This window comes from Musa acuminata, chromosome BXJ1-3, assembly GCF_036884655.1.
Source record: "Musa acuminata AAA Group cultivar baxijiao chromosome BXJ1-3, Cavendish_Baxijiao_AAA, whole genome shotgun sequence".
Taxonomy (NCBI): Eukaryota; Viridiplantae; Streptophyta; class Magnoliopsida; order Zingiberales; family Musaceae; genus Musa; species Musa acuminata.
In genome coordinates, this window is record NC_088329.1 from 44,527,301 (window position 1) to 44,549,456 (window position 22,156).

The 22,156-nt window shown below is 46.0% G+C and overlaps 4 protein-coding genes across 6 annotated transcripts; 3 read left to right on the forward strand and 1 right to left on the reverse strand.

Annotated features, from left to right (window-relative positions):
• The first annotated feature begins 420 nt into the window (after positions 1-420).
• On the forward strand, positions 421-10,956 carry LOC135633902 (LEAF RUST 10 DISEASE-RESISTANCE LOCUS RECEPTOR-LIKE PROTEIN KINASE-like 1.2). 3 transcript variants are annotated; one of them, XM_065143890.1, is made up of 4 exons: positions 421-1,330; positions 8,625-8,669; positions 9,367-9,627; positions 9,746-10,956. In XM_065143890.1, the coding sequence occupies exons 1-4, from the start codon at positions 460-462 to the stop codon at positions 10,678-10,680; spliced, it is 2,112 nt and encodes a 703-aa protein (XP_064999962.1). In that variant the 5' UTR covers positions 421-459; the 3' UTR covers positions 10,681-10,956. The 3 variants fall into 3 exon arrangements, with proteins under 3 accessions (XP_064999962.1, XP_064999968.1, XP_064999975.1); XM_065143896.1 differs by lacking the exon at positions 421-1,330 and adding an exon at positions 3,549-4,856; XM_065143903.1 differs by lacking the exon at positions 421-1,330 and adding an exon at positions 4,863-6,129.
• Positions 10,957-11,380: 424 nt separating this feature from the next.
• Positions 11,381-14,791, forward strand: LOC135633942 (universal stress protein A-like protein). Its single transcript, XM_065143969.1, has 4 exons — positions 11,381-11,695; positions 11,826-11,917; positions 13,160-13,278; positions 14,626-14,791. Exons 1-4 carry the CDS (start codon positions 11,503-11,505, stop codon positions 14,696-14,698), a joined length of 477 nt encoding a protein of 158 aa, XP_065000041.1. The 5' UTR covers positions 11,381-11,502; the 3' UTR covers positions 14,699-14,791.
• A 1,003-nt stretch (positions 14,792-15,794) lies between these two features.
• On the forward strand, positions 15,795-16,601 carry LOC135586251 (uncharacterized). Its single transcript, XM_009396162.3, has one exon. It carries the CDS (start codon positions 15,795-15,797, stop codon positions 16,599-16,601), a length of 807 nt encoding a protein of 268 aa, XP_009394437.2.
• Positions 16,602-16,791: 190 nt separating this feature from the next.
• Positions 16,792-19,080, reverse strand: LOC103980077 (adenylate isopentenyltransferase). The gene has a single exon (XM_009396361.3). The coding sequence runs from the start codon at positions 18,891-18,893 to the stop codon at positions 17,808-17,810; it is 1,086 nt and encodes a 361-aa protein (XP_009394636.3). The 5' UTR covers positions 18,894-19,080; the 3' UTR covers positions 16,792-17,807.
• Positions 19,081-22,156: the final 3,076 nt, after the last annotated feature.

A 22,156-nucleotide genomic window follows, 5' to 3' on the forward strand; every position in this document is an offset into this window, starting at 1 on the left:
GACCTTTGTGCAGGTGCGAAGCCGAAGGTCCCCGTCGGTCCCGCAGGCGAGGAGTTCCTGCCCGGAAGAGACGATTACATTGTCCCGATCGGACACCGCCCCCGACCTCCTCAGCGGGCTCGAGGAATGCCCCCAGGGAGATCCCCGTCTTTCGGATCCGAACCGAGCCGCGTTGGCCCCGAGGCCACGGCTCAAAGTTGTTTACAAGTAGCAATGATGCTGATGATCCGAGGACTATTCTAACACCTTGTCTGCATCTAAGAAAGCTCTACATCCAAGGGCATGAAGTCTTTCTCCCATCACCATCGTCTTTGTACTGCACGGCAAAGCCTCAGCATCTCACCGTCCCTATCTCCATTCAAGCAAGACGCTCTCAAGATAAAAGCCAAGGAACGAGAAAAGTAAGCAAAGAAAGATCCATTCTTCGTTCCATCTACTCAAAGCACTCGAAAGTAGGTCATGCAAAACCCAACAGTGGTAAGGTCTTCTTACCACTACCGCCCCCTTCCGTCCTTCCCCAACCCAAACATGAACTCCAAATTCCCCACACCTCCTCTTCCCATCTCAGCCTTTTTCTTTCTTCTCCTCCTTTTCTCCGTTCCCGCCATCAGCCATCCTTCCAACGTTGCCTGCGGCGAAGCCATATCAAGCTGTGGCAACATCACCAACATCACCTACCCATTCTGGCTCGTCCATGACGACTCCACTTCCCTCCACTCCCACTGCGGTTACCGAGGCTTCGAGCTGATTTGCCGGAACAACACCCTGATCATCCACCTTCCCGCCGGCAACTACACAGTCACCAACATCGACTACAAAACCCGTACCATCTCCCTCGTCGACACCGACATCGTCTCCGTCCATGAAGAGTGCCCTCGAGTAAATCACAACCTCACCTTCGATCCCGACTCAATTCTGCGCTACGCTCCCTCCGACGTCAACCTCACCTTCTTCTTCGACTGCATCGACCCCCCACGGAATATCCACATCCCCTGCCTCGGCTCTGCTGGTGGAAACCGGTCCTATGTCTTCACGACCGAAACGATGAGGGAGTCTTATCACCGTCTTCCTCGGACGTGCCGCGCCGTCGTCGTCGTGCCCGTCCTGCGGGAAGTGCTGACGGCTTATATTGCAGACGACTTACCTACCCGATACGGAGGGGTGTTGCAGAGTGGATTCAATTTGAGCTGGCCAAACGTGACCTCCGGCGACTGCGGCAGCTGCGAGCGCTCCGGCGGGCGGTGTGGGCTCAACCGGACGAGTAACTCCACCTGGAATTTCACCTGCTTCTGCTCGGATGGACTAAAGACATTTCATCCCCATTGTGCAGGTATGTCAGTCAGTATATCTTCGTATTTACTCGTTCTTTTCTACTGCCACTGCTCGATCTATTTCTGTATTTCTTACATTACCACCTTCCGTAGCTCATCTAATTAGACTCGGTCAATTTCATTGCATGGTCCTCTCACTCCTGATCTAGAGATTAGAACGGGAATGGTGGCCTGTCACATCCTCTGTTGAAGTAAGTGTTTCGTGGAGTTACGGAGGAAGATGCCCTCTGACTCGTCTTCCATGCACTGCTTTTGACTTGGCCAAACATAAAAAATTAGGACGAGACAGGCCACTTACCCACTTGGTATCATTAGCAGCAGGAGGTTTTTGCGGCGGACCCCACACCCCACTTTGTGAGTGAGCGGAAAGCTGTTGCGAGGTGGGATAAAAGTTGGGTCGCCAGGCTTTATTCGCCACTTTTAGCTATCCTCCTTCGCTTTCTTGACTTTTAATTTGACTTAGTGCTTACTCACTCACAATCGACGGCTGTCCTTTTAGTTTTCGTTTAAAATCAGAAATAGCCAATTTGACTTTAGAGCATGTTATTAGGGTGGAAGCCAACTTCACTAACCTATTTCAAGTTGCTTAGGATTTCAGTGCATTTGATAAGTCAGATTCTGGTGATATGATGCGTCGGGGATTTAGATCTAATGTGAGTTCGTCGCTTGAGCTTGTTACAAGTTTGATGTCGAGAAAATGGAGGATTAAGTAGATGCTCTTTAAAAAATAAGTTATTGTTAACGGACTCGCAAACCGCGATCGAGGTGTTGGCTTAGTCCGACCCTCGACGTGTAGGATCACCTATGTTACTGGTTGTTGGATGGGAGCCTTTGTCGGGTCGAGTTGAGTTTGAGCCTCGTCTCCTGAGTATGGTATTCTCTCTTGGAGAGTGTCCTACTTCTTCATTGTCAGGCTCCTGCACACAAGATGAGGTCGAGAGGTGGATTTTTAGACTTGACCCCTCCGAAGGTTAAATCAATATCAAGCACAGTTTTTTTTGGAAACAAAGGATCCCCCTACCTAATACCGGTTATGGGGCTTTTATACCTGTGAGTGAGGGTCAATCGTACGTGATCTAATGATGGTGGCCGACTCCTCGGGCGATCGACTTGTATCTCTGTGCGAGCGCCGACCGACCTGCACGGAATGACACCACACGGTATCGTTCCGAGCTTTCCGGAGTGGCTTTATATCGTACTGCATTGTCTTGTGCGGCTTCGGACGACACAAGAAGGGGTGACCGTCCTCTTGAGTTCGAGGTGACACATCCGACATGACACTCCATCTTAGCCTCGAGGCTACACGTTCACGCTGGCATGTTTGCTAACGATGGCCATCGGAGCGATACTAGAATATACCCTATCAATTATAAATATGCCTAATAAATTAGTAGAGATTCAAATGATTTGAGAACGTAATAGAGTATATTTTCTCGAATAGGATCAAGAACACGATTGGATCGAAAAGTAAACTTATGAAATAATTGTGTAAAATGGTCGACCATCATTAGTCATGAAGTCATGCACTAAATAGTTAAACTTTGTAGTTATGGGATAACAGTTAGTTCAAGTGATCCTTCTTATTAGCATAATGACATCTCTATATGATGATGATTTGATTGTCATATCGGACTAACGAGATATACAATAGGTATAACATGCTCTTGGAATGCTCAAGCATTTGAGATACAATATGTATTGTGTCTCGACTCCGTATGTGTGTCGAAACACGATCTGAGACAAATGATACGAAGCTTTGAGATATAAGAAACATAATGATATATTATACTCAATCGTATATCTTATTAGCTAAACATGAGAATCAAATCGACAGAAATATCGACATAATGCTAGAGGCCAACCTAGCCTTATGCTATAATCGATAATCCTCGATATTAGTCTGAACCTCTATCAAATAATTATAATACCCTATAATTCATTGCATGACTTGATGATTTAATGATGCTCAAATATTTTACATAATAATCAAATCCTTTCAATCTTGATTAATTCAAATATCGAAATGATCTTTGTTAGCCATGCCCTCGACATAATTTTTGTAAGATTGTCTGTTGAGTGTCCGCCTTATCGACACTAGACTTGCCTCAAACTGAAGATCTAGACTCAGATGCGATCCGAATCCTATCCATAATTGGACTAATAATAGCCCAAAATGTTCTAGAAAGACAGATCACGACGATGAAGACGGAAACGAGGTCTTTGCCAGCTATACTATACTATACATTTGAGCATGAAGAGGACTTCCACTGTCTTTGGTCAAACAACGGAGACAGCCACACCCTTCTTCTTCACGTCCGCGGACCATTGGTGCTTCTTTAAAGGCGTTCAGTTCTTTGACTGACCTCAGCCTTAGAGTTCAAGCCAATAATGGCGTCAAGGTCTCCGCTACCACCCAGGTTTAGTTTCTACAAGAATCATGAGCCACGGTCCCATGTGCGGGGACGAAGAATCGAATCAGTGATCTCTTCTCGTATCGGACGTCATGTTTTGATCTCCAAGTCGCATCACACGGAAAGCAATCCCATCACTGCCCGGTCAAAGGTGGAAGAGACAGCACCGCCCTCGCCAAATTTCCAAAAGCCACTTTCGTGCTACCTTCCGAAGACCCAAAGACACGCCGTCTTCCTTGTTGGGAAGGCCACTTTAGCTAAAGCCGAAGAACGCTGCAGTCCATGTCTCCACCTCCTCTTGCTTCCTCCGAGCTCTGTGGCAAGAGCCAAATGCATCCAGGCTTAGGATCTCCTATTCCATCTATCCTTTTACTCCTCGCCCTGTCATCGACTCCACCTTCTTCCTCGGAGAGCTACTATCGGTATGCGGATTGTGCTCCCCACACATACTCTTGCGGAGGCACTAAGATCAACATCAGCTACCCCTTTCGCGTCGACGGCCGTGCCGACTACTGTGGCTACCCGGGATACTATGTCTCTTGCAGCAAGAACAATACTTCCATGACGATCGAGATCGACGGCAAGGGATACCTCGTCAAGAATATGGATTACATGAACCGCCTCATCACCGTCGTCGACCCACCCTTCGTCAACCAGTCGTGCCCTCAGCCGTACCAAAACACCAGCCTCGACTTCTCGCTGTACAGCTACAGCGACCGGGACGTGAACGTGACGGTGTTCGTCAACTGCACCACCCTCTCACCTCCGATTCCCGTCGTGCATGACATGGGTTGCGCGCCGGGCGGCGCCGGGGGTCGTCACGGGTATTACCAGCTTACCGGTGAAAACCACATAGAGATCCTTGGGAACTGCAGCTCGCTGGTAGTGGTGCCCATACACCAAGCAGCGGCGGTCGAGATCGGGTACGGGAAGCGGAGCTTTAGCGACGCAGTGAAGGGGGGGTTCTCGCTGCGTTGGGAGGCAGGGGAGGGGTGGTGTCGTGACTGCGTCGAGTCAGGTGGGCGCTGCGGCTTTGCCGGGCTCTCTCCGGAGAGCCACACCTGCTTCTGCCCACATAATTCAACCGTTGGAACATGTTCTCCTTCTAATAAAGGTGCGCGTTCGGAAACCTCTGCTCGGGTATAATTCTAGTATTACATGATGTTTCATGTCTTTAATTCAGCTTCGGAATTGGGAAATCAAATTAGGTTTGATGACATTTTGAAGCCCAAAAGACATTTTAATGTCTTTTGAGCTCTAACGTGACTAGAAATTTTCGTCCGCCATTAATCCCACAGCCTACGAGATGGACGGCTCTTCCCAAAGTGGCTGCACATGTATGTGTATTCGCATCAATTTTATCGGATTGTGTTCCACATTCAAATCCTTCGGTTTCTTGTGCCGTTCATCTCACCATTATCTGACTTGATATCGCGTCAACGGTCCAAGCACGCAAACCATGATGATTTCGTGGTGCATAAGTAGCCGCATAATCCGGTTCAGTTGCCGGATCGCGTTGGGACTCAAGTGGATTTGGGTTGAACCGGACCGGTGAGTGAGAAAGCCGACTCAAATTGGGACGGTTGCAGCACGTCTCCGCAGGCTCTGCATCTCTTCTTCCTCCCCCTCCGCTTCCGCTTAGATGGATCCTAAAACCCTAATGAGACTTAAAGAATCCCTCTGCGTCTTCTCTTTGCTGCTCATGTTGGTGGGAAAGAAGGCGGCCTGGGTCTCGGCCGTGGCCCCAACAATGGCGGACTGTGAGCCGAGGAGCTGCGGGAATGGGGTGAACGTGAGCTACCCGTTCTGGCTCAGAGGGCAGCAACCGTCCTACTGCGGCTTCCCTCCTTTCATGATCATCTGCGGGAATGGCAGCTACAGCCCCGTTCTTGAGATCCTCGGCCACAAGTTTTACGCCCTAAACATCTTCTACCACAACCAGTCGGTCCTCCTCACCGCCGTCGAGTTCTTTGATGATTCGTGCCCCTTGCCCTATGAAAATATTGGTTTCAACTCTAGCATCTATCCTTTTAGCATCAGCTCCCTTAACAGGAACGTCTACTTCCTCCTCAATTGCTCGAATGAACTCTGGGGATATGAAAGCATAGCTTGTGCTCGAAATTTGGCCTACTTCGGCGGCGAGTACAACATGTCGACCCGACTAGACTTGGCTAGCCTTGGTTGTGTGCTTGATATCGTGCCGGTAGTGGAGTATTTCAATGCGAGCAACGGTGACGTTGCTGCGCTTCTGAGGAGAGGGTGGTTGTTGGATTGGGCTTCACCGGATTGTACTGAGTGCACGGCCGGCGGCGGCAGATGCGGCTTCAATGATACCATGGGGAGGTTCATGTGCATCTGCCCTGATGGAGTTCGTTCCGGTAGCTGCAGTAAGTACTAGGAATTAAGAGAAACATAACTTCATTGATTTTTTTTTATGGTTCTTAATAATTAAGAGTGTTGTGAATGGGAGATCTTGAAGCATGAGACGCTACCTTTTCACCGGAATTTAGCAGATAAGAATTTGGGTTTCATAGCTTGGGGTTGGCTCATGTAGCTCCAGGATTAGTATTAGGAAACATGGTTTTCCTGAGAGTTCTCAGGTTTCAGCATCTATTATGCTCCAAGATTCTGCCTATTGTCTTTGGCTGATTGCCGATTACCTTTTGGATGCGAGTCGGTCAATTTATAGGTATCGTGTTATTTCTTCATCAGTACTGGAGTCCTTATTTGATTAACCTCTAACCTTTAAGTCGTATATTTTGCATTCGTGTGATTCAGCCAAAGAGTAGCATTTAGAGAGTACAATCTGATAATTTTATCTTCCCTCGTCTGTTTTTTTGGATTGAACAGAGCACAGCATGGTTGCTTAGATTAGTACAACAGGTTGATGCTTAGTCCTTATATTAGTTCCTCCTGAATGTGTATTAATGAAAAAGTTCTTGCTTCTCTTTTATGTCGTTGTCATGCCTCCCTGCTCATCACCCATGTAGAGATTTTCTCCTGTCTCTAAAGGCATTTTTATTTTAATATTACTGCAAATAAAAAACACTCTTCAGTGATTTAAGCTCTCTATTGTGTCTTGTGTTGCTATCTTTTTATTTTAAGATTTTATGCCCATTCTTTGGTTGCTTTCAAGACTATGTTATTCTAACACCCATAAATGAGTTCGATGACTTTGAAAACTATTTCTTCTGATGAACAGATTAACTGCGAGAGATTTATTTCACTGGTCTGTCTAATCTAAAAAGAATTCATTATCAAACATATCAAATTATTAAGTGATTGAATTATGGTAGTATGCTGATTAGAATGCCATTGAGACTAAGAAATCTAATTTCAAAGTTTTGACCATATTTTTAGAACCTCCTTTGATATTAGATGAGCATATGCCTTGTAAAGAATCTGATATGGTAACTAACCTAGAGGATCTTTTTTAATTACTGTTTCCTGTGCCTCGTTTAAACAGTTTTCTGTTTTCTTTATCTTCTTCCATTTGATTTCAGTTTTTGCTGATAATCTGAAGCCAGCCTCATGAATTACTTCCTCCTATCCAAGAGCACACTAATTTTCATAACTTGCATGAATCAGTATTAACTTCAGAGTTAAGACTACAATGTAAGGTGGTAAATTGTAATATTGGAAGCTATGTTGTTCATAAGTCATCACTCTGATAACTTATCTCTAGGTATTCCTTCCTCCTTTTTTTTTGTACATCACACACTTGGTGGAATCAGGCCACACATGGGAACAATCATCGACCGCTGAGGAATGGAAGAAACAGAAACTATGCACCCAAGGGGATTCAACCTAGTGATTCATTAAAAGGAATTCTACTGCCTTAACCAATCCAAGCTCGTAGACATCAATAGTTTTTTCCTCCATCACTGGGGTTTCCACATAGAGAATTTGTCTGCTTTTGTTTGTGTACATCTGTATTAGCTAAAACTGCATTGGAAGAATTTTGAAGGACTAGTTACTGAAGCCGACTGCATTCTTTCCCTTACTACTGCCTAATTGAATTTTCGTATGAATATCCTATGCTCCAGTTTTCACTTGCAGTCTTGCGAATTCACATTCAATCAGTTGCCCTTTCTTTCTGAACCACAATATATTAATGTGGCAAATAAAAAAACTTCATTCCATTTAATGCATGGACCAAATACCCTTGTATCCTTCAATATTTTGCTTCATGAAGAGGCATACAGCACGTGTGATCCTGATCTGTGTTCTTACTCTTAGGAATCTTACGTTGCTTTCCCTTATTTCACAGTTCTTATCTCTCATGATAATCACAGCCCTTGTTCCTCATACTAATATTAATCTTCTACTTAACCCAGCAATTTGCTTTTGGCTTGCAGGTAGATAGATTTAGCCATGGTTTTTTCAACTAAATCAAGAATTCCACTCAGTCAAAAATAATGATCCTTTTTTAGTATATTTTATAAACATTGTATATATGCTTTCTGTTTTGTACTGACACCAGTGATTTTACTGGAAGTTGTGTCATCTGATAGAAAACAAGGTGTAAGGTCTGCTTTCTGTCATCTTCTCATAGTTGCACAGTTGTCAAAAAACGGCCAGGAACAAATTAAAATAAAGAAGCTTTTGTGGAGATACATGTTGCACGGCATGGCAGCGGGGGAAAGACTAATACTAACCAAGTTGCTTCTCTCACTGATAATTGAAAATATTACAGTTGAATTTAGTTTACCAATAATGAAATTTTCACATCAATATAGTGGCTTAGAAAAAAAGGTTTGCTGATAGGGTTATGAAGAAATAGATTATGTGAACATTATTCCTTTACATTGTTTTTTACATGCTGCTTAATCAAGGTTATAATTTTCAATGATCTCAAGGAAATTGTTTTCCCATGCTACAGCACATGTTGGTCATCTGAAGGCAAAGATAAAGGGGATCATAATAGGTAAAGAACTTTTCTCTATTCTTCCATCAGTTTAAACAGTTTCCACATTCTTTCTGTTCCAATTTTTTCACGCAAAATACATGCTTCTTATTTTTTATTGCTGAGTTGAGAAAGTAACTTTTGCTTGATCAATGAATTTGCAATCTACGAAACATGATACTGAATTTGTTTGTCAATTCGTGTGGTCTTAAGATTTGCTGCCTTATGGGCATTGATAAAAGCCAGGTTTATAATTTCAGTAGGACATGTCAACTTAATGTTTCAAAAAACCTAGTTTTTCCTGCTTGAATAGTCATTTCCCAAGTTAAGTCCTATAGAGAATCGATGCTGCACCAAAAATGATATTAATATAAATGTCATGTTTCTTCTGTTTTTTTCATCATTGTTCATCTCCTTTGACTATCAGCACAATCTGACCATTGACCGGACTCAAAAATACAAGGGGAAAAAAGAAATCTGGAAGCAAAAGCCTATAGAGATATCTGGTAATCAAATTAATATATTTTCCCTGAAAGATTCATCGTACTAAAAGAAAACATATCTGGTAACCAAAGAATTACTCAACTTTAAGTTACTTCAGGAAATTGTTATAATATCTGCAGAAGTTTCAGTACTGCAATCCTGTACTATAATTATTTGTTGTGTAGTTCCTCCAGTTTTATGTGGCTTACTTCTCATTTTTTTACCTTGACAACAGGTGTTTCTGCAGCTACTGGTGTCTTTCTCCTACTTTGCACTTGTTATCGCTTCTACAAGCACAAAAAGAAGCGACAGTTCCCCCCATCCTCCAAATCCCTTTCTCAAAGTGCCAGTTTGAAGCCATCCTTGATGGATCCTGAGATGGACAGTGCCCTTTTGCAGACTCATGTCTTCTCGTATGCTGAACTAGAGGAGGCCACCAACAAGTTTGATGCCTCTAATACACTTGGTGATGGAGGCTTTTGCACTGTTTATAAAGGTGCTGAAGAATAGGTGTTTCAAACTAATTTTAGATCAACTAACGATCCATATGCCATCCTATTCTCTACATACACTGGTTGAATCGATCGTTAGATCACATGGCTTCTTATCTTCAGGTAAAATTCAAGATGGACGTACTGTTGCAGTCAAGCGACTATACGAGAACAACTACAGGCGGGTTGAACAGTTCATGAATGAGATACAGATCCTATCACGTCTCCGTCATCAGAGACTTGTTATCCTCTATGGCTGCACCTCTCACCAAAGTCGGGAGCTCCTTCTCGTGTACGAGTTTGTGTCAAATGGCACTTTGGCGCATCACCTCCATGGTTCCCCGGCAAGTCAGTGCATCCTCACATGGCCAATGCGTCTGAGAATTGCCATTGAGACAGCTGATGCACTTGCCTACCTCCATGCAGTCAACCCACCAGTCATACACCGAGATGTCAAAACTAATAACATTTTACTTGATAGCAACTTTCATGTCAAAGTTGCAGATTTTGGGCTTTCACGTCTCATCCCCAAGGATGTCACACATATCTCTACTGCTCCACAGGGCACACCAGGATACTTGGACCCTGAGTACCATCAGTGCTTCCAGCTCACCGACAAGAGTGATGTTTACAGCTTTGGAGTTGTACTATTCGAACTTATAACCTCCAAGCCTGCTGTCGACATGACTCGGAACCGGAGCGAGATCAATTTGGCTAACATGGCAATAACCAGAATCCAGAAAGGCGAACTCGAGCAATTGGTGGACGCTGCCCTAGGGTATCAATCGGATGAGGTTACAAGGAAGATGATCACCATGGTGGCAGAAGTGGCATTCAGGTGTTTGCAATCGGATGGGGACATGAGGCCACCCATAAAGGAGGTCCTCGAGGTGTTGCAAGCAATAGAGAGCGATGGGAACAGACCAGAGAAGAAGGAACATGGTGTTGCTGAGAGTCGAGATGATGCTGAGTTGCTGAAGAATACCGAACCATTCTCTCCTGATTCGGTCATGAACAGGTGGACCAGTAGGTCTACGACACCGCAAGCTAGTGAATGATAGTAGGATTATGTTGTTTCTTCTTTAAATTTGCACAGGGTAATCAAAATGCCCACTGTCAGCATATACAACCTTCTATTTTCAAGGTCCAGGTTTCTCTAATGAGTTTGATTGAGGAAATGTACATAGCAGAAAAGATTTCTGATCTTTGATTCACATATTTTCATGCAGCTCCTGTGAGCATGCTGTTACAGTAAGCTTCTTAGTGTAAGAGCTTCTATTTTCTCTATTAATTATAGCTTTAATTCAGTAGGAAGCTGAGATCTAATCTTGGAAGTCTGGAATTGTTAGAGCTGTGAAGTTTCACTATGAGTTTCTCAACCATGGCCTGATTTCTAGGTTGCTTCTTTTTCTTGATGAGAAGATATCATCATCAAAATTTGTTCAGTTATTTGAGGTTTGATCCTGTACATGCATATTTATTAACTTCAGAAGAAAAAATTTGTGAATGTAATTATTTTTTGTTTGACAAGAAATTTGGAATCATTGGCAGCATGAATCGATTTGATGTATCACTATCAGACCAACATTTAAGATGTAAATATATCGAATGATGTTTCGAATATTCAACCTTTGATAAGAGTGTTTGGTACATCATAATTAGATTAATATTTAATATATAAAAATATATCAATTGAGGTTTTAAATCCTAATTTTTTAGTAATAAAATTTGATATATCATCGTCACAATAATGTTTTAGATGGAAACGTCGTCTGGAAACTGACACGCTATCGTTTTGTGTGTTGTCGGATTCCCTTCTTTTGCGTCAGCTTCTCCTCCCGTGCACCGAACATAGTTCGAGAAAGAAGAAGACGGCGACGATGGCGGAAGGTGGCGGCGGCAAGCCGAAGAGGATGATGGTGGCCATCGACGAGAGCGAGTGCAGCCACCACGCCCTCGAGTGGGTGCTCGCCAACCTCCGCGAGTCCCTCTCCTCGTTGCCCCTCATCATATTCACGGTCCAGCCCCTCACCGACTTCGCCTACCTGACTGCCGCCTCCCTCGGCTCTCCTCGTACGTCAATCAGATCTCGATGCTTTCTCTCTCAAACTAATTCGACCGGTTGTTTTCAGTCCATGTGTCGCTTGTCAGGTGTTCGATGAAATGTTTCTGATCTGTTGTCTTTGTGGTTTTCTTTCCTTAGCTATGGAGTTGATCCAATCGGTGCAGCAGCAACAGAAGCAGGTTTCGCTTGCTCTCCTAGAGAAGGCGACGGAGATCTGTGCTCAGTACGGGGTATGACCGCTAGTTTCTCTATATATCCGTCCTTGTCTTAGCTCAGCTTTAGACTGTATTAAAATGATGCATGCTTAATTTTCGTTCACTTGATGATCCTACTAATGACATTTTGATTTGGTCTTTCTTACTTGCATTCTCTCTACCAATTGAAGGCTTGTGGTCAGTATGTCCGTCCTTTTCTTCGCCCAATTCTAGATTTGTATTAAAATGATGCATACTTAATTTTCTTTCATTTGATATTCCTACTGATGGCATTTTGATTTGATCTTTGATACTTGCATTCCCTCTCCCAAATTACTCTAAAGCTCGCGGACATAAGTTAAACAATTTCAGATTTTGACAAGTTACTGACAACTGAAGCAATGCTAGGTTTTAAAAAACATTAGCTTTAGGGTTTGCATTTATATTTTTGGGGGAGTCAATTTTCCAATATAACACACATTATCCTGTAGGAATTTATGCTTGTCTATGCATCAGGTACATGGTCAGATTATTGTACTGGATCAATAGGTAGCCCTGGCCACAATCAAGCACAACTTGACTTAGGGCTGCTGCCCTATGATTAATCCTAACTTTCCCGACTTGTAGAAGGTTGAACCCTCCCACTAGATCTAGGATTCCTTCATCTTCTAGTTGTATTCTGAATTCTATCTGCAACTTGTCCTCTCATATGTGTCTGATTTATGGGTCAAAATAGGCCACAAAACTTGTTGATTGGAACACCACATTGTTATCCAACTCATGCCTCATCTGGAAATAGGGCTGGCTGAAGCTGAGTTTGATCCTGATCTTGATCCCTATCTTACTTATGGTCAATCTCACTCTCAAATTTTGCAGACCTTGCATTCATAGGGTATGAAGATGAAAATTTTCTTAGTGGTTCTTTTTGTAATGAGTTGTGAGATACTTTTTTTATGTTATTCATCCCAAAGCATTACCTATTTGTGCAAGAGCCACATCTGTGCCTTATTCGTCCAATTAACTTGGTCTTCTTTTTAAGTCTTATGTGCTACAGGAACGAGAATATATAAGCTGAAGTTAAATTCATTATTATGTGAACAATATCACATTGTCTATTCCATAGTCATATATCTCATAGTTCATTTATACATCATCATTAATGTTAATATATTATAAGAATGTCAACATCTTTTGTAGCACATACTTTGAGAATGCCCTTAACACAGGCAGTCATTCTCATACTGGAAAATGTTCTAGTGACATTTTCTTGCATCTCAGGTGGTTGCAGAAACAATTACAGAGGTAGGAGATCCAAAAGAAGCCATATGTGAAGCAGTCAAAAAGTTGAATGTCAACTTGCTTGTTGTGGGAAGCCATGGTAAAGGAGCCTTACAGAGGTGTGCACTCTCATTCCCTTCAATTCTTTTCCTTGTATATTTTTTGTCTCTTGCATCTATCTTGATAGTAGGCCATACTTTGAAATTAATATCTGTAGATGAGCATTCTCTAATTCTCCTTTTCTTAAATTGTACAAATCCATTGGTCGTATCCTTCATGCTGTTCAAAGCAGTATCATAGAGATTGGTATAGCCGCCGTGTGAACTGCTTTACTCATCAAATATATTTTGGACAACACAAGAAATTTATATTAATATTATAGACAGATAGAGGAGTATCACAGAGACAAAAAAGGTTGGTTCCTTCTTAATAAGGTGGAACTAAAGAATTCTAAACTGTCCTGTAATACTTCAGCCTACTTTTGTTGGTTGAGGTGAACTAATACAAGTTGCTCAGGAATCAGGATGCTGTGTTTTTCAAGTCTATACTTTCATTTGCCTCATGAATGACTACTCTACCAGTAGACTAATGCCCCTTAAGAACTTCATCTGATTGTCCATGCTTAAATGAATTGAAATCTTGGATCCTTCAATTTCTATAGCATAATCCCTTGAGTTGTCCAACTTTGACAATCTGTATTCCAGATCTAGATGGTAGTGAACATTTGCATGCTATCTATATGATCAAGTGCCTCATGAATGACTACCCTACCAGTAGACTAATGCCCCTTAAGAACTTCATCTGATTGTCCATGCTTAAATGAATTGAAATCTTGGATACTTCAATTTCTATAACATAATCCCTTGAGTTGTCCAACTTTCACAATCTGTATTCCAGATCTAGATGGTAGTTAACATTTGCATGCTATCTATAAGATCAAGATTTGTCGACCAATGGCCATTTTTTACAGACTGTAAATATTAGCAAATACGTAACCTGCCATGATGAGGACAACAGCCACAATTTCTTAATGGAAACGGAAAATTGTTTGTGAATGTCATTTAACCTGTCATCGAGCACGTATGACAATTGACAATTCATGACAGGAGTGTCAGGATGAGCTTCAAATTGACCTTCATCTAACTAGGAATTTTCCCCTTCCAGCTCTAATTATTCTATATGATCCTTCCCGAAGCGGACATGCTACTTACACATGCAAAATCCAAAACCAAAGACAAATAATCTCTCAACAATTCTGTTCAAGTTATGACTTAAGTTCGTAATTTTACTTCTGCTTGAAATCCTTTCAGACACAAGTGAACATGTGAACTCCGGTTTAGGGTTCATTATATCTGTAGTCTTTATTTTGCTTAGAGATTCCTATTCATCTTTCTATGCTATTTCACCGCTATTATCCAAGAAGTTACATCTCAGCATTTATCGTCCAATCGTATATGATGGAACAGGGCTTTTCTAGGGAGTGTCAGCAACTACTGTGTGCATCATGCCGAGTGCCCCGTCCTCGTCGCGAAGAAGTGAGGTTATTATACTACAAGTGTTAATGTATTTATTATACCCTCTACGTTTCACAAGACGATATAACCGCGTTAAATAAGTCGTCTTCTTGTGATACCTCGCGAATATTCCTTTGCTGGTGTTCTTTCGTTTCGATGAGACTTAGATGAGATTGATTTTTTGCGGTCATGGATGACGCTAGCAAAGGTTCCTTCACCCCATCAGAATTCCACCCACTGATGGCAACAAAATGTAAAGCTAATCCGGTCAGCGTTTGACGAAAACAAATGTAAACCATGTATCTTTAATTCCACCCACGAGGGATTTAAGGATGTTGGTGTGCACAAGATTTGCTCTCGTTCCCCCCACGAGAAGCTTCCCACCGTCTTCCCTTCCACGCTTTGACTCGAGTAAATCTTCTACAACGTCAGCTTAAGGTCCAAACCATGGATATGCGACTCTGACCACGTTTCTTCTTCGTCACCTGATTACCCATCCGAACAACGTGCGCTCCTGCCTCACGTTAACCTCCGGCCCGTCGATACAGTCCCAGGGGTTCCTCCAATCGGCAGGCGCCACGTGGTCCGACCTTTTCTTACTCGTCCATCACCGCTGGAGCCGCAGATGTGCTGGCTTTCCTTTTGCGCTTATATCATCCAGGATACAGGATTCAAACCCCCTCGCTCTCCCTCGCGCGGCGCCGTCTCCTCTCGTACCACCAATCCAACTCCCCACGTGTCACGCGCTTATCCACGCGTTTCCTCCGACCGGTTCCCGGCCACTAGCGCGATACTTCCCTGTCTCTTCTCGGTCAGGGAACAGCCTTTTCCACACAAAACCCCGGGCGACTCTTCACCTCGTCCGGATCCTCGACGCCCACGTGGTGGATAAGGTCGTTCGGGGGTGCCGCTCGAGACAGGGGATCCTCGCCCCGCGACCCCACGCCGATGACGTGCTGACTCAGCGTGGTAATCTCGTTCCGCCACGTCAGTCGTTGCCTCCGCCCCTAACGTGCTTCGCTTTCTCTATTTTAACCCCCCCCCCGCCTCTGTCCGCCGCCTCCCTCTTCTCGTTTCCCAACCTCTGTTTCCCCAAAGGATTATTAGGGTTAGGGCGTTTGATGGAGACACCTCTTGTGGCGGAGCCATTGCGGATCCCCGGCCTCGTCGCCCGACTCCTCTCCGACCTCGCCGGCGTTTGGGCCTCCCTCGCCCTCCTCGTCGCCGGATTCGCCGCCTTCCTCAGCGTCCTCGGCCGGGCAAAGCTCGCCTTCCTCAGGTACGGCAGGGCCAGATCGTCCACCTCTCCTCCCGCCTGCTATTGCTCCTCCGGGGAAGACTCCGACTCCGACTCCGACTCCGACTCGCCGTCTGATGAGGATGAGAAGGAGGAGGAGGAGGAAGGTGAGGCGCCGTCGTCATCGTCCGACGAGCATGACTCCGCGCCCGGAAGTTACTGGGACGACCGGGGGCGGGACGGTGGTCTGGATCTGACCTTGGGTGGCGCTGTGGTGAGGACGTGGGAGGGGCTGGGGATAGGGTTCGATCGCGCCGGCGGCCTGATCTCGCTCATGGACCTGGACCGCGGGGAGGTGCTGAGGTCGTTCCACGCCGAGTTCCCCGCCGCCGTCGCCAGCCTGGCGACGCCCGCGGTGGTTGTATCGGCCGCGGAGGGCGCGGGGGCAGGTGGGGCGGCGGTGACCGTGTGGGACGCAAGGTCGGCGGGGCAGCTGACCCCAGCGGCCGCCGCCGAGTGGTGGCCCATCCTGAGGCGGAGGGTGGTGGGCGTCGCCGGCTTGGACGGGCGGGTGTTCGTGGGCGACGACGGCGGAGTGATAACGGCCGCGGATTTGAGGAGGGGCCGATCGCCGCTGGTGGTCGAGACATGGCGTGAAAGGCGATTGCCACTTTTGCCCTCGCCCAAATGACCAAAACCCGTGTACAAAATTTGTCGTCCGTCCGATTCCGATCGGTTTGGACTTGTAATTAATCTCATCAAATCGATCCGGCCTAATCGCCAAATCGGTTTGATGGCAATTGATAGTTGTTTTCCTTGTTCGAGACTCCTTCCAAAGCAGTCTCATCCCTGGCAACATAACCTCGACGCAGTTTAATGGGGATTAATTTGATCATTGATTGATTAATAAAGACGATTTCCAATTATAATCCTTTTTTTTGCTATACAATCATATTCTAAAACCTTTTAATATTTCAAATATATCTTTACGTAAATGTTCATATTCAGCAAGTGCATGGCCATCTCCCACGTAAGGACCGTACAAATCGGTGCAGATCACGTAGCAGCGGCTCGAAGAAGCACGGCGACGGCGAATGGGACGCAAGAAGGTGGCGACGTCGCATCAACGCACAGCAGTGGTCAGCGCCGACGATGAGATGCTCGCTTCTCGTAATCACAGCCCCACGGGAGACAGGGAAAGCGTCTTGTCCTCGTCAAACTATTCTATGCTTGCATGGCATGCGACTTTGGACCGGAGATGCTTCCACTGTCATTTCCACTGTAGAGACCATCGTCTTTAAACACACAGGATTTAAAGAGAATCTAATTTTATTTTAGGGATTAGAGATGGTTAGTTAGCTTAAATGCACTCAAAATTAATGATCATGAGCTTGGGAGATGAAACCTTGTAACTTGATAAGAAGAGGAGGAGCAAACCATAAATAACAAGAAAGAAAGGGAATAGAGTGCATGAGATTAACGAGGAGGAGGAGGAGGAGGAGGAGAGAGAGCAGAAAGAAGCCATCGGTGACAACAGCATGCAGTGGGAGACGATTCAAGATAATGGTGATTCCTGTTCATTCCCCTACATTTCGACTCTGAGATCATGTGATGTGAGCCGGGCATTTCAAGTTTGCGAAGGCGGCCCCGCACCGGTTGGTCCGAGCTTATCTCAGACGGCCCAAACCGAGCCGGATTAGGCCCTCTGCCGACCTTGTTGTCGTCGACTGGCGTCTCCTTCTTTCCCCACCGATTCCCTCGTCCAGCCCGCGAGAAATCTCTCTCCAGTAAAACAAGAAAAGCTTCGATCTTTAAACACCTTTCCTTTTCTTCTGTTATTTTGGAAGACACAGAGAGAGAGAGAGTGTGTAGAAAGAACCACCAGCCGACCAAAATCTCAAGTATAAATGAGATGAGAAGGCACGGCGTGGGGGCCTTCCACCGCTTCCTTCAAGAACTGCTCCACCGCCGCAGAGCTGGGCCCCGCCACGTCCCTCTCCCACGCCGCCTCAGCTTGCTCCGTAGCTGACCCGGCGAGACGCGCTGTCACCGTCGCGGTTGCGTCTAGCCTCCGCAGCGGCCACCCCATCTGCTCCAGCCGCTCGATCTTCCGCACCTGCTCCTCCGCCAGCCGCCGCGTGTTGGCCTTGATGGCCGCCATCGCCGCCTGGTACGCCGCCGCCGTCCCCCGCCCCTCCCCCCGGAAGTACTCCCGGAGCTCCGCCACCCCGATAGCCTTCGCTAGCCCCGGGTGTCTTAGCTCCCCCGCGTCCGACTCCACCTCCGCCGCGAAGTACCGGCCCAGCTCCTCCACCATTCCAGCCGCCACCATCTCCTCCACCCGCCGGTCGAGCTGCTCCGCCAACGCCGCCGCTTCCACGTCCACCCACAGGAAGCAGCATCGGTACCGCAGCGCCCCCTCCCTTCTCTTCCTCCTCCACCGCCAGTCCGCCGCGAATGGACTCCGCTCGGGGTCGTAGCTACCGGCCATGGCAGCATGTACCATGGAGTTGGACCCGCCGGCCACCACAGGCAGCCGGCCACGGCCGGTAATCCCGGCAATAGCGTGGGCCGCCATCTCCCGGAACGTCGCCGGCGAAACCTCGCCCGCGGCCGGGTCAACCTCTCCCAGCAAATGATGCGGCACGTCGCAGCGCTCCACGACGGGCATCTTGTTGGTGGTGACGTCAAGCCCCCGGTACACCTGAATCTTATCGGAGTTCACCACCTCGCCCGAGAACCTGGTGGCCAGCTCGATGGACAGCTTCGACTTCCCCGTCCCAGTGGCACCCATGACCACCACCACGCTCTCCTTCCGCCCCTCATCATCATTGCCTTCGACCCAATAATGATGAGAGGAGTAACATCTCCGGCACATGCCCGGAACCACTGCGACAGTCGTGAGACCGCGGCGCACTGAAGCCGGCCGATGGAGGTAAGGCAGTAGAGCTGTGTTGCCCCCTCCGCCGAGTAGAATTCTCATATAGCCCGACCAATGAATGCTTGGCCTAAGAAATGGAAGGCAAGGGAGCACAGTGGCATGCCACAGCTTCAGGTGGGTTGTCTTCCTACAGAATTGACATGCAAAAGGAGAGGAAAGATTGGTGTAGGAATGGCAATGGGATGAGTAGTATTCCCTCAACTCATGCTGTTCTTGATGTTTGTTGGCTTGTCTCTGTGCTGTCTCTCCCTCTCCCTCTCCCACTCCCTATATATATCATTCACTGGACTTGCAGAGTGGATGGAGCTTCCTTATAAAAGCCATTAACCACCCTGCTTATTTTAATTAGGTTAATCATTCCATTTACCATGCCAGACAAGCAGTCAGTGCTTGTGTTCTGCCCTCTCCAAAAGTTCCATTCCCTTCGGCTTCCCCCTCCCTCTCTCTCTCTCTCTCTCTCGGCTCAATTTCCAAAGCAGTGTGGTTAAAGAATACAAACATGGGAATGGAGATAAAATAAGGAGGGAGGAGCAGTCTGCTCTGCTGCTACCTGGGCAGGCCTCGTAACACTTCATATTATTACCCTATGGAATTGGGAAGTGGATGTGGAGAAGAGGAGGAAACGGGAGAATGGAGTCATGGGCCATGCCAAGTGCCTTGGGATCGACCCCAGCAGTAGAGGCTGTCTGTCCTTGAGGGGGGAGCTGTGGTGGGGGAACCCATGGCCTGCCAGGGTTCAGCCAGACCAGAGGAGGGCACTGATGCTGGCCACTGGAGCCCCATTTGGTCTCAGGGGGGGAGTTGGGTCAAGGGCATGTGCCCCACAATATATCCAGTGCCTCTGTTTCATCTGTGCTCTTCTTCTTGCTCATACTCATAGTTGTTTAATGATCTGCAGGAGGAGAGCACTCATGTTGTGGTCTTGGGAGGGAGGGAAGCCACCACCATGCCTCGGCTGGGGAACACACCCATAATTGTGTTGACCGAGTCTGCTCATCGACCATTCTCATGAACTGACCCCATCATAGACCAAATGACTATTACGAGTGCTGTGGTAAAGATTTCATTTCAACAAACAGTTGCTGAGTATCGAGTCCATCATGTCTTTGCCCATAATTGAAGTAAATGATGATACGACCTCCCTGAAATTGCCATTAACTGATGCAGAAGCTGCTCGTAGCTTCATGCACTGAACCATCCTGAGAAGGACGACCCTGCACGGTTGGATATGTGGGAGATCTGTCGAGAAAGGGACTCCCGCATTGTGGTATGGATTCACGTCGGTTTCAGCTTCTTCCTCCTCTTCCAAAGAAATGCTATCAACCCTAAACATCTGACCCTCCTCATAACTGGCATTGGTGCAATACTTGATTCTTCTGAGATGGTGCCAATTCCGGCTTGTTTCTTCAGCTACATGCAAAGCATCCACCACAGCAACACGGGGCACAAGGGAAACCAGAGGTATTTCCACAAACATGTTCTATTTATTGGACTGTGGCAACCCCTTTCACGAACACCACCACCATGAACACAAACAAAGCAAGAAGGGCTACTGCAAAACAGTAAACCTTGTCGTTGCAGGGGTGCGGTCAACTTCAACATTAACTCAATGTGGTGCAACAATGTCACATATCAATCAAAGAGAGCCTTGTTCCTTGGCCACGCAGCCTCTCAAGACTGAGCATGCATTACACAATATCAGTTCCAGCGTCGCAGTGTTCGTCATCCTATGTTTTGACACCTTTCTTGGTGTTAGGTTATCAAGTAGTCCATTGCCGCTAAGAACTAGCTTTTCTTTAACCAAGCTTGGACCAGTGAGGATCTAACCATGGATATTCATGTGTCTTCACTGTTTTGAGGAATTTTGGTAGCAAAATCAAATTATATAGAATTAGATAAACAGTGGGCTACGAGGATTTTGGTGCTGATCTACCCAGAAAGTGATCTGTCACCTCCCTCATTGCGAGCATTTGTTCCTAAAAGATGAAGCAAACCTCGGGTTTTCGGTTTTTCTTATTAGTCTAACCATGAAGCAGCTGAACAAGAGAGATGCTGCTGCCGGTGAGCGTTCATGGAACAACTCGAGAGAGGTCAGAGGAGACCCTACTGGAAGTTGTTGCAAAAGCTTATACCTTCCGACCAATGACATAAGAATGTGGCATGCAGCATCCACAGCTTCAGCTGCTGTGCAATTGTCTCACTGCACCAACAGAAGAGCTCGCACCTACATCTGATGCATGCGACTACACCTCAACATCATGCTGGAAAAAGCTTCATCCAAGATGGACCATGGAGGGCCAAACAATTGCTTGACAGCTTACACCATGTCTGCATGCTCCTCACACCTAAACCGATGGTTACAGACAAGAAGCATCTCTACACCACAAGTCCTAGCTTTGGTTCCTAATGGCTACTGCTCAAGTTCAATGTATATTGGCAATGTTGGCATAGCTTCTTCTGTGTTTTATATCATGGGACTGCAAACAATGACAGATGATGTATTATTATGACAAGTAGGTACTCCACATTGGAGATTAATGAATGATGTCAGCTCATAACATGAAGTGCAGATGTGGTGTTGTTTCGAGCCTTCTGCCAAGAACACACCTAACAAACACTAGTTCTCTAGTGGAACAAATTGTGAGAGCAGAACCAAGTCCAGTAGAGGAAGGAGACACCTTTGTGACCTGCCTGTCTTTGTCTTTTTGATTTCCTCCTCTGATCACATGGCATGCAGCCAACTTTAAAACCCTAAAACCCCATTAGTAGGGAAAGGAGACACCTAAACTATCTTCTAATCCCAAGTGGAATTAAACATATACAAGTTCTTATAATAAACCTAAGGTCGATATAAGATGCCATGGCCACTAACTGCTGCTTAGATTAGATACTCGTAGACCACTAGCATTCTTCGTTTTCAAACTTCGTAGCGTCCAAAGATGTCTCCTTTACATTTAGGATGCAGTACTGGATTTGGCTTTCTGCCACCTGATTCCGATCGAGCTCATACGATTCTTTTTGGCGATGATAAACTGCTGTTCATGAAGCTCTTAAACAACTCGAGAGGAAGATGAATGAGCTACTACTTATCCTTGCAAAGCCGACCAGATTCACAAGGAATAGTGCCTTCTCTCGCGTGCCGATCCAACCACAGTTGTCTTCTCGGGAACTTCTCAGGAGCCCGAACACGCATGTACTGTTCACGTACTTCGTACGTGTTCACGCGTGCGTTGCAAGTCGACAGGATCCGAGAAAGAAGGAACGTACGTGCATCGCTGAGCTTATGTGTTTACGTGCTTGTAGAT